Here is a 16,617-nt window from a genome sequence, read left to right as displayed (position 1 = left end):
CATCCGGTCTCTTTCCAGGGTGGTCAGCTTGGAGCTCCCCACACACTCTGGGGGCCACCATGGACACGCCGGCCGGAGGAAGTGTGGAACAGAGGACTGAGGGCCTGTGTACACTGGCGTGTCGTCCTCACTGTCCCGAGGCCTGTGCTGAGAGTTTCTACATCTGTAAAATGGGCACACATTCTCCTCACGGCCTGTTACACGCGTAAGCAGGTTAGGGGCAGTGGGCGGTGACGCACTGCTGCTATGACCTCATCCCGGCGGCCAGTGGGCGCTGGTGTTGTTACCCCGCGGAGCTGCTCAGAAGCAAGAGGCAGTGTCTGCCTGCCCCTCGTGAAGGGGGCTGGGTGGGGTCCTAAGCCCGGCTCCCCGCCCTCCTTTCTGCTCCAAGCACGGCGATCTCAGGATAAAGGCTGGAGCTCACGGCAGGTTGTCCTGTCAGGCTTTTATTATAAAGAAGGTTCCAGAGCGTCCCGGCCTCCCCCTGCAGCCCCGCCCCGCGGGCCACAGCCAGCCAGGCACTGACCAGGCCGGCCGCCTCCCACAGACGAGAAAGGGTGAGGCCTCGGGGGCTCGGGGCACCTCTGCCGGTCCGCCGGCCGGAACAGTCATTTCCAGTGTTGTGCTGGGAGCCCCGGGGGCCCCTCCTGGGGCATCCGCCCTAGCGGCAGCTATTCACAGTTGGCGCGTGATAAGTTTCTTTAATATATAAAAGCTTCTTTTAAAAAAACAACAAAAATGTGGTGCTATCTTTAGAAACACTTCCAGCAAGATCACGTAGCCCAGCTACAGCCTTGTGCAACGCAGCCCTTCCCCTGCCACCCACCCCCCCCCGCCCCCTGGGACAGCCCCGGCCTCAGCCCGGCCCCAGGATGGCTCGGAGCCTCCCGCGGGCCGTGGGTGCTGCCCGCTGCGCCGGTGGCGCTGGAAGCCGGGAGCGGCCAGGCTCCTCCACAGGCACGTGGAGACGGCGGGGGCGACATCTTGGTGGTGGCAGCAGAAGCGAACCGAGGGCTGGGTCACGGGGCCTCCCCTCCGCCGGGCAGGATGAGGTAGCATTTCTGGCTGTGGCCCGGGGCCCAGGCGGCCCTCCTTGCCCGTCGGCGGCCTTGGCGGCGCCGGGCCGGGACAGAGCGAGTTGTGGGGGCACTGTCCAGGCTGTGCTGGGTGGACGGCGTTTAAGGCTTCAGCCTGGAGCTGGGGTCTGAGGGCAGGTGGGAGGGGACGGTGCCTGGGGGCCGGGCCGGGGGCTCCTCTGCAGGGCTCAGAGAAGGCCCCTGGTGCAGTGTCCTTTCCCAGCCGGCGACGTTGGGGGCGCACGAGGCAGGGCGGCGTGACGTCGCGGGCATTCCCAGCCCCCCGGCCCCCGGCTCAGGCCTCGCTGTAGCACTCGTAGATGTTATCCTCCATAAGGGCCACCACCTGCTCAAACTTGTGCTGCAGCTGCGTCCTCCGGGCCGTGGGGTTTGCCTCCAGGGCGCTCATGATCTGCATTGGTGGAGGGGGGTGGTCGGCAGAGGAGCTGGTTCAGGGTCCAGGACACCCCACCACCACACACCATGGGGGGGAGCACACACACACACACACACACACACAGCCAGGATTACCCCTGCTGGTGGCCACGCCCACAACACGATCACACACACACACACACACACACACACACACACAGCCAGGATTACCCCTGCTGGTGGCCACGCCCACAACACGATCACACACACACACACACACACACACACACACACACACACACAGAGCCAGGATTACCCCTGCTGGTGGCCACGCCCACAACACGATCACACACACACACACACACACACACAGCCAGGATTACCCCTGCTGGTGGCCACGCCCACAACACGATCAAACGTCCTGGGGCCACACACACACACACACACACACACACACACAGAGCCAGGATTACCCCTGCTGGTGGCCACGCCCACAACACGATCAAACGTCCTGGGGCCCGGAGGACCTGAGCCCCGCGCTCACCCCAGGTTTCCCTGAGCAGGTGGGAAGGGCTGACATGCGGTGGGGGGTGCCCAGGGCCTCACACTGGGGGCTGCTCACCTGCGGGCGATACCTCTTGGCGTATTTGTAGATCTCTGCCATGGCCACGTTGGTGTTGAACTCATTCTGGTATTTCTGCGAGGACAGATAGGGCAGGCGTCGGACTGCGGTGGACACTCCATGGTCTGAAGCGGGCCCAGCCCAGCCATGCTGCTTATACACAGCCCCCCAGCCCTGACGGTCAGGTCCTACCCCCACCCCACCCTCCCGGCGAGGTCCCCGTGGAGCCGGCCGCACCCGCGACTCCTCGGCCAGGTGCGCGTTCATCTCCTGCTCGCTGAGCGGGGTCATGTCGTGGATCTGCTTGTAGTAGCGCTGCACGATCTTCCGGTATTCGGGGATCTCCTTGGCGTAGAGCAGCTTGTTGGTTGGTGAGTCCTGGGTGGGCAGAGAGGAGCCAGGCAATAAGACGCTGGGTGGAGACAGCAGACTCGTCTCTTCCTGGACCGGCCTGCGTCTGTGCCGCCGCACACACGGGGCCCATCCCTGAGCCAGCGTCCCTATGCTGCCGGCTCTGGACCGGGGCTCCCCACCCCTCTCCTCTCTGCCCTGTTTTCTGCAGGACTCTCAGGGTGATGACCTCACGGGGGACCTACTTGGAGGGGAAAGTGCTCGGGCTCGTGCCAGCTCTTGGACACACAGACTGTTTAGTTTATGTCCTTGCTGAGGGTTTTGGGTCTTGGTGCCTAAGATTTCTGGAAGCCTGACTGCTGTCTCAGTGGAATATTTCCCACCACATGTTTCCTACTCCCGAGAGCGAAGTGTGCCAAGTATGCTCCCGGCTCTTTGTCTGTCACGGGCGTCCTGCTCTCCCAGATAGCCTGTGAGAGGTGATGGCGTTTTCTGCCATTTTTGTGGCCTGTCTCTGAAAGTCAGGGGCTAACGGCAGGGCCAGGTCTAACTCCTATCTCATGAACACTCACAGCCCCTCGGCCTGGAACGCTGGGCTCTCTTGGGCCTGCTGCACCCTCTTCCTACAGTCCCCTCTCTCAGGGGTCTCCTCCTGCCTCCTGCATGCCTGTGCCCCCTCTACACACCCTCCGTGCCCACCGGGTGGCTCTTGACCATCAGGGCTGCTGCCTGGAGCCTGGCTGGGCGCCGACGCTGTATCAGGCCACATGGGCTTTCCACACCCTCCTGGCTTCTCCCCGGCTGGCTCTAGGGCCTGAAGGTTCGGGAGCTGGTGCTGGGCACAGCTGAGGCAGCTGCAGCCCTGGAGTTTGTGACTGTGGGTGCCTGTTTCTGGGAGAACCCCCGTCTGATGGCCCCATTCACCCCACGTCCGAGCTCCTCCGGCTCCCCTCCCAGGATGTCCGCCGGCCCTGCAGCACCGGGTGGCCCACCCACAGCAGCTGACCTTTCCCAGCTGCAGGTCGGAGATGGAGCAGGCGTCGATGAAGGCCTGAGCGATGACCGAGAGGCAGGCGTCGATGTGGTCCGTTTTCTCAATGTCAAACACAAACTGTGGGTTTTTCAGGATGTTCACCCAGAAGCGCAGAGGAAGGCTGGGGGACAGATGGCGCAGTGGTGTGAGCCCCGCCCGAGGGTGGGTTGTAGGGGAAGCGGTCACTGACGGGACTTGGCCAGGGAGGCTGGCAGGCCCAGAAGACAGGCTGGCCTTGCTCCCGAGGCCAGCAGAGACTGGATGGAAGCTCTGGGAACCTCGATGTCTCCTCCACAAATGTGGCTGGCGACTGTCCCTAGCCGGCTGGGGGAGGGGGGGCGGCAGAGGGGCTGGGAGCCAGCTGTCCTGTGTGGAGGGGCCCTGAGCTGACCCTCGCTGCCCGCCCCATCCCCCGCAGAGCCTCCTGCTTGCACGCAGGAGCCGGAGCCAGGGCCCACTCCTGGTTCTCATTAGAGCCCCCGCCCCGCCTGGCAGCCCGTGGCTCCGCCTCCAGCCCTGTGTGGCTGCAGGGAGTCCATCATCAGCTGGGTCACCAGGAAGGGCTGAGGGTGGGCAAGGCCTAAGACGGCCGGAGCGTTGGTAAAACCACCTCCCCAGTGACAGGGGGGCCTGGGACAGGGGACACACCCTCCGCCACCACCACCAATGGCTCAGAGCAGCCCCTGCAATGACAGAGAAACTTCTGCATCTGTGGCAATTCTTTTCGAGGGTCAGGCTGAACTTTTCAACAACTTCCTGTCAGGGTTTGGGTCTCTGAAAAGCTAACATGCGCCTCCAAGGAGGGAGGTGATGGAGGCAGGCGCGTCTCTGGAAGCCTCAGCATGCTTGTCTGCAAAACGGAGCCAACAGTGCCCACCCACGGGGGAGGGGTGGGGGGAGAGGGACGACGGGGCAAAACTTAGACAATGCTCACTTCTAGTTAATCCGTACAATTACGGTGGGTTCCTTTTACTGCCCTGGTTTTCCAACTGGGGGAAACTAAAGCCCAGAGGGGTTAAGTCTCTTGTTCCAGCTCACACAGCGTGGAATGGCGTAAGGGACTGAACCCAGGCTCAACCCCAACCCCACTGCTGCCCGCATGATCCAGTAAAGCAGCCCCGCCCCCACCGGCCCCCCACCTGTTGGTCTTCCAGATGTGCAACGTGTCGGGGTCTGAGATGCCCCTCTTCTCGGCTTGCTCTTCTAGGAAGTCAAAGAAGTACTTGACGGCCAGTGGGGGCTTGTCCTCCCGGATGCTCAGGATGGCCTTGAACAGGTCATCCAGAAACTTCTGCAGTGTGCCCTGCAGGGGAGTGGGGGGCGGCCATCAGCCCAGGAACACACAGGGTGGGGGTGGGGGGGTTGGTGACAGGCACCTCTGGTGGCTGTGGGGAGCCTGTGGTGCTGGGGCTGAGCAGTGCTGGGTGAACGGGAAGCTGTGTGGCCCCAGGCTGGACTCCTAAGCACTCTGAGCCTCGGTTTTCCTGTCTGTGAAATGGGTTGGTGAAACCCACTGCACAGGAGTGTCGGAAGGACTCGGACACAGAGTAGGGACTTGGTGGGCTGGGGTGTGGGCTCTCTGCCCCTATCCGTGTGGCCTTGGAGACGTTCCTGGGCCACTACAGCCTTCTCTGTCATACCAGCAGACAGAGAAGTTGTCGCCGGGTGCCCTTCAGGCTGGGAGTGTGGCTGGCCCCGCAGGGGAAGAGCTTTCCTCCCCCAGTGCGTGCTCCCAGCTGACCCCGGGAATGATGACATAGTGGGGACTGGGCGCACCTTGGTGGAGAGCAGGCGGGTCAGGTAGATCTCTGGGAGCACCTTCTTGCGGTGGCTCTGCCGGTGGGACTTCTTGGGCTCCGCCAGCTCATCCGTGGGCAGCACCTGGTAGGCCGGGAAAGTGGTCAGTGCTGTCTCCAGGCACCACCCTCAGCCGCCCCTGGGAGGCCCTACCCGGGCCCCGCGGGCGCCGGGCTCTGCACACTCCCCAGCCCAGCCTTCCCCAGGCTGGGAGCACGGCCTCCAGAGGCCCAGGGCGGCAGGAGGCCAAGTCCACTCCCAGTGAGGGGCGGGCACCCCCAGGGCCAGAGGCAGGGCACTCACCAAGTGGAAATACTTCTCTGTGTCCAAGTCTTTCACTGCGAGAGGGAAACACACACAATAATTAAACAAAACACAGGAGCGGGGTCGGGGGAGAGAGAGCGCGCGAGCGAACCAGAAACAGAAGCAAAAAGCTGGAGAAGGAAACCCAGCGAGACGGAGGGGGCCAAACAGACGTGTGGGGAGGAGACAGAGAAATGCAAAGCGAGTCGGCTGGGGGAGAGACTAGAGAAACGCAGAGAACGAGGCGCAGAGAGACAGACGGCCAGACGGCCGCAAGGGCACAGGAGCAGGGAGACAATCCCCACGCGGGCTGCCCTCACGCCGTCCCCCTGCGCCCAGACCTCACCAGGGAGGGACCCCAAGACCCCGAGGCGCCTGGGAGCCCCAGGCTTGGGGCATCTGAAAGTAGGGATGGCGGTGTGAGGCAGGGACACAGCCCGAACCCGCGACGGCCTGGCGCCTGCCCAGACCTCTTACAACTGCCTCCCCGCTGCTGGGGCCCCTCTCGGCTGCCTGCAAGAACGCCGAGGAGGCCTGGCCACAGGCCCTGCCGGAGCAGCAACCACTCTGGAACACCCGGCCCGGGCCTTCTCCCCAGCCCAGCCCTGTCCCTAGAAGCCTCAGTTTCCCCCCCAGGGCTGCTCAGGAGGACCCAGCCCCGTCCGTCTGCCGCTACCTCGGCCCAGGGTGTTGTCCTTCTTGTCTGTGAGGCTCATGGCCAGGGAGGCGCCTTCGGGGATCTGATGGAGGGAGAGGCCATGGTCAGAGGTTGGAGGTCAGGGAGGGTGGAGCGGCAGGGGCGGGCGGGGCCAGGGCCCACCTTGTAGTGGGCCAGCGTGTTGAGCTTCTTGCGCCCGTCCTCCACCACCGAGGTGTCGTCCAAGTCCCGCAGGATGTAGCTCTGTGTGCTCGAGGCGAACCACTCTGGGGGTGGGGACCGGGGGTAAGGGCTGAGCGCCCACCCACGGGGAGAGAACCCGGGGGGGGGGGCCCCAGAGCTCTCTGAGCCTCTACTGCATCTGGGAGGCATGGAGCCATGGCTCCGCACAGCCATCCTCGGGATGGTCACTGGGCAATTGGAGCGGCCAGGCCGGCCTCTCCTGCTCACCGGGCTGTCATCACCTGTGGAGACCTCCCCACACAGCCCCAACACGCGCTCCTGGCTGATGGGCACCATCTCCACGTCCCAAGAGCCCCGGACGGCTCACGTGTGGCACAGTGGCCGGAGACTGTGTGACCAAGCGGGGCCCACTGGCCAGCCCCCAACCCTGCCCACCTAGGTCCACGTCCTCGGCGCGTGGCCACTGGGAGTAGGGCACGTTCTTGCAGAAGGCTTCCAGAATCTTCTCCTTCACCTGTGTTAGCGTGTCCGTGTCCATGGCACGCACGCTCAGCGAGTCCATGCCACAGCCCTGGAAGGACACGTTCAGGTTCTGCAGGAGAGATGGGGGAGTCAGCAGCTGCCCACTGACCGGACGGGCAGACAGCCTGCGGGCGAGGGTGTCTGGAGCAAAGCCGGGACCCCCCCTCCACCGAGCCCACTCACCCGGGGCTTGGCCTCAATGTTTTCCCGCAGCAGCCACTCCTCATTGAGCGTGTAGCGGGCCTTGCCCGTGATGGCGTCGATAGAGCCCTTGTTGATCTGCTGCTTGATGGCGCACAGGAGCAGGAAGAAGGGCTCCCCCACCGTCTCCTGGGGGGCGGGGGGTGTGGTCAGAGGCTGAAGCCAGCTGCCCACTCTCCAGATTCCAGCCCTGAGCCTATGGCCCCCACCTGGAACCCTTCATACCCACTTCCACCAACCCCTCCGCGGCTGCCTGCTTCACACCTTCCTTTTGATCCTGGGGCCACTCAGCCCTCCCACCCCCACACCCAGGCGTCTCCCTGGACTCCCAGCTCAGACACCGCCCAACGTGGCAGCCGCATTCATTTTATCACACCGGCAAACTTTCCAGGTAGCGGTGGCATCCTCGTGGTCGAGGCTCATGGAAGGCAAGCAAGCTGTTCAAGGTCACCCAGCAAGGAGGTGGCAGAGCTGGACTCAAAGGCCTGCCAGGGAGGGCTCGAGGGCTGAGAAGAGTGTCTTCCTGACACAAAGCCCCTACATGGCCTCTGTTCCCAGGGTAGCTCTAAGCCTCGATTCCCCCAGCTGTATAACGGATCCTGGGGGCCAGCCCCTTTCCCACGGGCACACAGAGACCAGTCACAGGTGCTGGCAGAGGTGGCAGGAAGATAAAAGCAAGTAAGCCCTCCGGGGCAGGGGCACGGCTGCCCGGCACCCTCACCCGCAGGCAGCTGTACATGCAGATGGACATCCAGTTGGTGAGCATCTTTTCAACCACGGACTCCGTGCGCCGCAGCATCAGCTTGGGGTTCTTGGCGGCCGAGGCGTCGATGAGGTCCACCAGCAGCTCCTTCATGATGCCCGTGTAGTACTCAAGCTTGCCGTGGAGTGCGATGGTCAGCAGGGAGGCCAGGCTGCACCTGTGGGCGGGTGGGGTGTCAGCGCCAGTCGCGCCGCGAGGCCCCAGGACCCCAAGGACCGTGCCACGGGGGCTCTGGTGACCCCCTTGTCGCTGGATGAGGTTGATGCGGCAGAAATCTCCCTGGAGAAAAGCCTACCTTCCCTACCGGGCACAGTAACCACTGTGCCTACGAGCCCTGTCCTGGGCAGGCAGGACCAGGCAGGGACAGAAGCGGGGTGGCTCTCAGGACCTCCAAGGCCCCAGGGCCTGACTCTGGGGAGATGCCGGCTGCCCCGAGGACACGGTGCTCTGCAAACTGCCCCAGGCTTGGATGCAGCCCGGCGGACCCAGGATGCGTTGTCCTCCCCCGGAGCCCGTGCCGCAGCCTGACCTGTCCCGCACCGCGAAGTCCTTCTGCTGCTCCAGCGCATGGACGAAGACGATGAGGAAGTGCTTGTTGTTGAGCAGCGAGGAGAACAGGCTGATGCCCTCTTCCATGTTGGGCCGGCAGCTCTCGGGGATCTGTTGGGGGGCAAGCGGGGAGGGGTGTCAACAGGGCTCCATGTCTCAGCACTTGGGATACCCAGCGTGGCACCTTGAATGCTTCTGGGATGGCGAGCTCATTACCTCCTAGTGGGAAATGCCGCCTAACTCTCTGTGACCGGGAATAAGGGCTTAGCTGAGCTGGAAAGGGGAGCTCGGGTGAGGGTGCCCCAAGGCAACCCCTAGGCAGCAGGGGGAGAGAGATGTCCAGGGGGACCCAACCCTTTCGCCTCTCTGGTCTGGGAGTATGTAGACTACCCTGAATGGCTACTTGACTACCTGCTGGCTTGGAGAGCTCACTAGCTTACAATGGCAGTTCCTCCCAACTTCCCAAGACTAGGATCAATGGATCAGATTAACTGGAAAGCGGGGCCCATAGCGAGGTGGGGGTGCCCCGAGGCAACCCCCTGTGTGTGTGTGTATGGGTGGGGGGCTACTCACCTTCCACTCTCCCAGCAGCGGGTGGGTCTCCTGCACCGGGGAGCTGCCCTGGGAGTTGAAGGTCTGGGAAGGGAGCATGTAACGCTCTTCGTAGAGGGAGGAGCACTGTGGAGCAGACCCCCAGTGTCTCATCAGGGCCGCGCATCCCCCCGACTCATGCAGGGGTTGCCCCACAAATGCACAAGCCCACTCGACAAAGGAAGAAGCGGCAGCGGACCATGCCCGGGCACCACAGGACTCCAGAGGGGAGGGGAGGGGAGTCCAGGGGGGTTTCCTGGAGGAAAAGCAGAACCAGCCTGAAGTCCAGGGGTGGCGAAGGTAGAGCGCACAGGCTTAAGGGGAAGCTAAAGTGGCTCAGTGTGGAAGCAGGAAACGAGGCTGAGAGGCCCCGATAGGGGCTTGGTGTGCCATTGAGAAGGGTGGGGACAGGGCCGGAGGAGGGTGGTGCCACCCGCAGAGAGATTCTTGACAGGCCGAGGAAGGTGGGGACGGGGCAGCGGCCCCTGGACCAGCACGAGGAGGCACAAAAGGGCAGCAGGGAGATGGAGACGAGACGGCCCCTCAGTGAGAGGAGAGGCAGGCCCAGCGCCCCAGGAGGAAAGCGGGGCTGACAGCTGGCTTCGGTAGGCACACTCCAACATCAAGTGAGCAGAGGAAGAGAGTTAGGGCAGGGCGGTGGAACCTGGGCCCTTCCCCTCGGCAGGCCGGGCAGGGCGGCCGGGCTGCCACGGGCGGGCGTGCAGGTTTCGTACTGCTCAAGGGCCCATGCCGCACTCAGGCTCTCCCATCGGCACAGAAACGCCTTCTCGGTTCCCAGGACCCAGGGAGGGCTCAAGGAACTCCTGAGGCATCACCAGCCGGCAGGAGCCTGCCCTGACCTTGGGGAAGAAGGTGCGGGTCACAAAGTGCTTGTACTCCAGGAAGGGGATGCCCTGGCTGCGGTTCAGCTCCTTGGTCAGGTCTGTCATGTCCGTCTGCAGCTCTGCGAAGCCTGGCGGGCAGGCAGGTGACCGTGAGTGGATCAGGGGGCGATGCCAAGGCCCGAGGTCCCGCATGGCTGCCCCCGCTACCTTTACGGATTTCCTCCCGGATCTGGGACTCCATCTCCTCCATCTGCAGCAGTGTCTTCTGCCAGTAGCGCTCGGCACGGCGGCTCTTGGTGCAGAAGACGAACAAGGCTGTGGGCAGCAGAGAGGCGGGTCAGGCCCGCGATCCCCTCGCTGTCAGACTGTGTGTGCAGGGCCTGGGTGGAAGAGAGACAGCCTGCCTGCGAGCCTCAGCTCCTCTGGCAGCTCACTCAGCTCAACGCCAAAAACAGCAAACCACCCCATCAACAAACAGGTGGAAGATCTAAATAGACATTTCTCCAAAGAAGACATACAGGTGGCCAAGAGGCACATGAAAAGATGAACGCCACTAATGGTTAGAGAAATGCAAATCAAAACAACTCTGTCTCACCTCACACTGGTCAGAATGGCCATCGTCAGAGAGTCTACAAGACAGGAAATGCTGGAGAAGGTGTGGAGAAAAGGAAGCCCCCCTACACTGTTAGCAGAAATGAAAACTGGTACCACCACTACGAAGAACAGTACCGAGTCCCTTTAAAAACTAAACACAGAGCTATCGTATGACCCAGCAATTCCACCCCAGGGCACAGATCCAGGGAAAATCATCATTTCCAATAGACACCTGCACCCCAATGTTCACTGCAGCCCTACTTACAACAGCCAAGACATGGGAGCAACCTACATGACCCTCGACAGAGGCGTGGATAAAGCTGATGCAATGAAACATCACTCAGCCATAAAGGAGGAGGACCTAATGCCCTTTACAGCATCACGGACAGCCCTAGAGATTATCATTCAACGTGAAGGAAGTTAGACAAATCCCATATGCTACAAAAAATAACACAAGTGAACTTATTTATGAAACAGACTCCAGAGTTTGACAAACTTATGGTCACACGAAGGGAGGGATAGATCAAGCTTGGGATTGACATATACACACTACTTATATAAAACAGATAACCAACTAGGGCCTCCTGCAGAGCACAGGGAACTCCACTCAACACTGTGTAATAACCCATATGGGAAAGAATCTGAAAAAGAATAGACAGAGGCATGTGTACAACTCAGTCATTTTGCAGTACACCGGAAACTAACGCCACAGTGTAAATTAACACGAATAAAATTAATTGAAAAAGTAAGTTACTTGTGGAGCAAAAAGCACAAAATAGTGATCAAGAGGGGATTTCTCTAGATACGAGAATTATGGGTGATTTCTGTTCTCTTTTAGCAGAAAGATATTTATATATTCTGTCTTCCCTAAATTTTTCTATATTGAATATATTGCTTTTTAAAAGCCAGCATCACTGAGATAATACACATACCACCTAATCTATCTATGTATACAATTCACCGCCTCCTAGGATATGATGGGGTTGTGACACCATCCACGCTCTAATTTTAGCACACTTTTTCTGCCCCCAGGAGCTCCACTACCACAAGTGGTCAGTCCCTATCCACCCTCCTGCCTCTGCTGCTAAGTCACTTCAGTCGTGTCCGACTCTGTGCGACCCCATAGACGGAAGCCCACCAGGCTCCCCCGTCCCTGGGATTCTCCCGGCAAGAACACTGGAGTGGGTTGCCATTTCCTTCTCCAATGTGTGACAGTGAAAAGTGAAAGTGAAGTCGCTCAGTCGTGTCCGACCCTTAGCGACCCCACGGACTGCAGCCTACCAGACTCCTCCATCCATGGGATTTTCTAGGCAAGAGCACTGGAGTGGCTTGCCATGAACCACTAATTTGCCTTGTGTTCTTTGATTTACCTCTTCTGGACATTTTATATAAATGGGACCAAACAAGAGGTGGCCTTTTATATCCGGCATCATTCACTTACCATGATGATTTCAGGGGTCACCCACGCTGACGTGCGTGCCAGAACTTCCTTCCTTTGTCTGACTTAACACTATTCCCCCATAAGGCTAAACCACATTTTCTTTGTCCACTCATCTGCGGATGGACATTTTGGGCAGTTGCCGCTGTCGCGATGATGAAGAAAGCTGCCGTGAACCCTGGTGCACAGGGCCTGGTGTGGAATGAGATGCCCATGTTCTCATTATCCTGGGCAGACGCCCAGGGCAGGGAATGGCTGGGTCATGCAGTGACGCTAACCTTTCAAGGAAACTGGTGGTGAGTTTGCCATAGCAGCGGCACCAGTTAAATTCCCACCAGCGGGGTATGAGGGTTCCAACTGCCCTGCAACACTAAATATAGTACTTCTGTGACCATTATTTTAACGGGTAAAGCCTACCTAATGCGTGGGGCCATCTTCCCCAAGCAGCCCTCTGAGAAACAGCTTCAGTAGCCTTACAGCCCACAGAGCACGGTTCCGAGTGCCTGTGCCTGGCGCTCAGGGCCCAGGCCCGGCCCACCTCTCAACAGCGCCCGGCCTGTGCGCTTTGCACCGTCGCTGGGATGCCCTCCTCACCCCGCTCTGAGCGCCTAACCTGCTCCCAGCTCCACACCTCCGTTCAGTGTGCCCGGCCCATTAACACCCCTGTCCTACCCACCGATCCTCAGAGGGGGCTGAGGTGGGTGGTCTGCCCCGCAGGGCGTCACGAGGTGCGGGGGCTCCTTACCGACCACGGAGAGCAGCAGCAGGACACTGCAGATGACGATGGACACGATGATGGCGGTCTCGCTGCCCCCCAGCTGCAGCGTGGCGATGGTCTGGTTGAAGTTCCCCACCTGGATCTGTTGGGGCGGCGGGGGCGTGTGGTGAGTGAGTGGCAGCTTCCCTGGACATATGCCCCGGTTCTTCTCCTCACTGGCTGAATGGCCTGGAGCAAGTCTCCTAACCTGAGCCTCGGATGCCCCAAGTATCAATAGAAGAGGCAACCCCACCGCCTCCTGGGGACGCTGGGAGGGCTCCATGAGATGACACTCATCAAGCCCTTGGTCCTGGGCCTGGCATGGAACAGGCGACTCAAAAAATACAGGGAACTCTGATTACTAGTTCTGTGATGACTACGGGCAGTTCACAGAGCCTGGCCTGTGAACTGAAGTATCTGCTGGGCTGCCCAAGGACCAGGAGAGCAAGTGAGTTCTTGGGACTCAGACTGCAGAACTGGGACTGGGGAGCAGGTCAAAGGCAGCTTCTGCAGTTCACAGCCATCGTGGGGTGCATGTGCTGCCAGAAAGGGGGTGAGCTCACCGTCCTGGGCAGCATGCAAGCAGGTACAGTGCAGAACAAATCCCCCTGTCTGGGCCCTCTCCCCACCTCTCCCGCTTCCCTCCCTCTGTGACTCCTCCTGGTGACTGGCGGCCCAGACTCCGGGTATACCACCAGGTGGGACAGGCACCCACCTCTCAGTCTCTGAGAGTCCAGCCCCATCCCTGGGCCCAGCTGGGGGCCGGTCACGGACCCTGAACAGGCCACTCAGCCCTCGAGTTTCCTCATCTGCCCAGCGGGGACGTAAAGCTCCGCTTTCCTCCACTGTCTAAGCTCCTGAGCGTGACGGTGCTCAGCTGAGACGCGCTGGACGGGGGGCAGCTGATCGGGCCTTGGGGGCAGGACCAGGGGGACCACCCTTGCCTCCAGCACCCAGTCCACTCACTGTGATGGGCAGCTGCCCCTCGGCCATGCCCAGGGACTCATTCACGGAGCAGTGGATGACTCTCTCGGAGACGATCTGGATGTCGCAGGCCACCTGGCCAATCTTGACGCGGTACTCGTGGCTTTCGAGCCCCAGCCCGTCTTGCTCCTTCTGTGGGAGCAGAGGGGGTGCTCACCTGGGGCCTGGGGCGGAGCCCGATCTGCTCACGGCCCCTCTCCCCACCCCCACCGGCACCCATGGGCGCTCACGTGGATCACCAAGGTGAGGGGCTCCCCAGGGTGGTGCTTGATCCACTTCTCCCGCTTGGCCGTGGAGAACTGCGGGTCGGGGAGGTAATCCAGGCGGAACTGGCTGCCCCGCTGGGCCTCCTCTGGCTCCAGCAGCTCCTCGGCCACCGCCGCCTCATCTGCGTAGACCCGGCCGTTGAGAAAGAAGTCCACGGGGGCCGAGGCGTTGCTTAGAGCCCCGGGCGACGGGCAGGTGATGCGGGTGGAGTTGAGGACCTTGCAAAGCTGGAGTGGGGGCCATGGGGGCCCAAGTGGGGGATGGGGTGGACAGTCGCGGGGGGAAACATGGAAGGATGGAAGGAGAGAGAGGCAAAGATGAGAAGACGCGGCAGGGGAGGCCTGGCCAGCTGGGGGCCGCGACCGCCCTGCGCGCCGGGGCCCCGCCCTCACCGTGGGCTCGCGGCCGATGCGGTGCACGGCCATGGACACCTTCTGCACCATGTGGAAGCGCTCGCCGGCCACCGTGATGGTCCTGCCGCCACTGCAGGGTGGGGGTTGGGGTGGACAGCAAGCCCCGTGAGCCCACGAGCAGCCCCGGGGCGCGCCCTGGCCCGGGGGTGTGCCTGGGTCTCACCTGACGTGGCTGCGGTGGGGGCTGATGGCCGTGATGACCGGGTTTGGCATGTACTGGAAGCTGAGGCCGCCGCGCACGCAGCCCCGCTGCTCGAAGCGCACGCACACGGGCACCACGGCCGGCAGGGCGCCCCCTGGCACCGTGCAGGCGATGCTGGCGTCTGAGCGCCTGCGGGAGGAGCATCAGGCCTCGTCAGCATGGACCCGCCTGCCGCCGCTGCCCCTGCCCATCACCCCATGGCCCCGAGCCACCCACCCACCGGCCCCCGCCTCACACAGACACCGTTTCCACATTCCCACTGCCGCACCTGCGCTCCGGCTGTCCACCCCACCCTGGACACCTCCCGTTCTCCTCTCTGACCCTGCCCCGTCCCACCTCCTCCAAGAAGCCTTCCCAGAGATACCCTCCCAGCTTCCGCCCCTGCGAGGGCTCTAGTCCGTACAGCCCTGAAAGCCCACCCTCCTCCCAACCCCAACCCCACTGGATGTTCCTAGTTCCCGAGAGTCTGCGGTCCCCTGGGGGCCGAGACAGTGGGGCTCGTTGCGTGCCCATCAATGGGACCTGGTACACATTAAGTGCATAGTACAGAGGGGCATTTCACAGAGACGTTCTGGGCCACGCCCCTGCCTCTGGCCACGCCCCTGGGTGCACAATCGTCACCGTTCTCACGGCAGGTTAAGGTCGCTTATGAAGGGCACAGTACTCCCCCACTCCTGGTACCGTCCCTACCGGGTGGGAACGCTGAGGCTGAGAGGCAGGGAGGGGCCTGGCCAGGGGACACAGCCAGTGAAGCCCCCGGCCCCCAGGCCAGGGACTTACAGCAGCTCCGTGCAGGGCTCCGTGTTATTCACCAGGACCTGCAGCTCGGAGCCCACGTGCAGGTCGCTCCCGTGGATGGTGACCCTGGTGCCCCCTGCTGTGGGGCCCATGGTGGGTTCCAGGGAGTGGACCAGGGGCAGCTGTGGGGAAGAAGGCGGGCAGTCAGGCCCGGGACGAGCCTGGCAGGGTGCGTGGGGCAGGCAAGTTGCATTCCCTTACCACGTAGGAGAAGCGTTCCCGAGACCTGCCCTCCTTGGAGGCGTTCACCGTCACCACATCCGAGAATGCCTCTGGGGCTGGGCCCGTGGCGCACACGATCCTGGGTGGGAGAGGCGGGTCTGGTCAAGGAGCAGCCGGTGGGGCCCGGGGCCAAGCAGGCGCCCCCTGGTTTCTCCCTCGAACAATGCCCCGTCAACTCCCAGGACGTGTGAGCCCCGCCTCCTTGCACTCAGCTCCCCTGCCCACACTCAGCTGGGACTGGCACCTGGGCCAGGACACCCGACAGCGTCACCCTTGTCAAAATCCTGAAACAATTCCCGGTCAGTTGGAGAAGAGCCACTGAGCTCCCAGTTGTCACCTGGTGCCGAGCTCCTCTCTGGGACTGCCCTCCCCGAGTCTACCGCAATTCTGTGACTAGCAGACAGGGGATTGGATAAGATGGTCTTTTGTTGCTGTGTAGTCGCTAAGTGGTATCTGACTCTGGAACCCCATAGACTGTAGTCTCCCAGGCTCCTCTGTCCATGGTATTCTCCAGGCAAGCATACTGCAATGGGTTGCCATTTCTTCCTCCAGGGGATCTTCCCAACCCAGGGATCAAACCCGTGTCTCCTGCATTGCCAGGCAGCTTCTTTACTGCTGCGCCACCAGGGAAGCCCAAGGGGATACTTGAAAGTTCTCCAACCATGAGAACATTTGCTGGGCTGGCAGACTGATGCCCTTATCTGCAAGCCTGGCTTACGGCCTCCAGAAAGGAAACCGAGCTGAGTCCCTGCCCACGACGTTTCCTCGAGCCTGTCTGAGCCGGGCCCCACGGCTGCAGGCCCAGGTCTCTGCACACACCAGCAGACCTGGACTTCTTAACAGCAGTTTTTTCCATCAGAGCGAGGCTTCTGTGAAAGCAGGGCTGCTCAGGGGAACCTGGGAGGGCTTCCTGGGGGAGCAGGTTCCAGAGTGGTGAAGCAGGAAAGGGCAGGATGTGTGGCGGGAATGGTCTGAGCAAAGTCTGGGAGACCTGGGAGTGAGTGACTTCTGGGGAGCAGAAGGGATGCAGGGATGGTGGGATGGTCTAGGGCAGAGGGGAGAGTTGGGGGGGC

At 61.7% G+C, this 16,617-nt stretch overlaps 1 protein-coding gene across 1 annotated transcript in view; it reads right to left on the bottom strand.

Moving 5' to 3' along the window:
* Positions 1 to 430: 430 nt before the first annotated feature.
* PLXND1 (plexin D1) overlaps positions 431 to 16,617 on the bottom strand; it is a 49,392-nt gene continuing 33,205 nt past the window's right edge. The window contains exons 14-36 of the mRNA XM_055413522.2: positions 15,524 to 15,623; positions 15,305 to 15,444; positions 14,486 to 14,653; positions 14,302 to 14,392; positions 13,873 to 14,136; positions 13,625 to 13,774; positions 12,647 to 12,761; positions 10,077 to 10,184; positions 9,885 to 9,997; positions 9,007 to 9,111; positions 8,414 to 8,544; positions 7,843 to 8,041; positions 7,104 to 7,250; positions 6,834 to 6,990; positions 6,378 to 6,481; positions 6,234 to 6,297; positions 5,558 to 5,592; positions 5,234 to 5,338; positions 4,597 to 4,760; positions 3,431 to 3,578; positions 2,311 to 2,451; positions 2,074 to 2,148; positions 431 to 1,488 (exon numbers count right to left, since the gene is read on the bottom strand). Coding sequence (XP_055269497.2) covers positions 1,372 to 1,488; positions 2,074 to 2,148; positions 2,311 to 2,451; positions 3,431 to 3,578; positions 4,597 to 4,760; positions 5,234 to 5,338; positions 5,558 to 5,592; positions 6,234 to 6,297; positions 6,378 to 6,481; positions 6,834 to 6,990; positions 7,104 to 7,250; positions 7,843 to 8,041; positions 8,414 to 8,544; positions 9,007 to 9,111; positions 9,885 to 9,997; positions 10,077 to 10,184; positions 12,647 to 12,761; positions 13,625 to 13,774; positions 13,873 to 14,136; positions 14,302 to 14,392; positions 14,486 to 14,653; positions 15,305 to 15,444; positions 15,524 to 15,623 — 2,941 coding nt within the window. The 3' untranslated portion in view covers positions 431 to 1,371. The remainder of the gene's footprint in view (positions 1,489 to 2,073; positions 2,149 to 2,310; positions 2,452 to 3,430; positions 3,579 to 4,596; positions 4,761 to 5,233; positions 5,339 to 5,557; positions 5,593 to 6,233; positions 6,298 to 6,377; positions 6,482 to 6,833; positions 6,991 to 7,103; positions 7,251 to 7,842; positions 8,042 to 8,413; positions 8,545 to 9,006; positions 9,112 to 9,884; positions 9,998 to 10,076; positions 10,185 to 12,646; positions 12,762 to 13,624; positions 13,775 to 13,872; positions 14,137 to 14,301; positions 14,393 to 14,485; positions 14,654 to 15,304; positions 15,445 to 15,523; positions 15,624 to 16,617) is intronic.

The sequence above is a fragment of the Moschus berezovskii genome, chromosome 24 (genome assembly GCF_049115385.1).
Source record: "Moschus berezovskii isolate FMDL1 chromosome 24, NW_MosBer_1.0, whole genome shotgun sequence".
Taxonomy (NCBI): Eukaryota; Metazoa; Chordata; class Mammalia; order Artiodactyla; family Moschidae; genus Moschus; species Moschus berezovskii.
The sequence above is the reverse complement of the archived record's forward strand: the minus strand, read 5'-3'. Positions and strand labels throughout refer to the sequence as shown.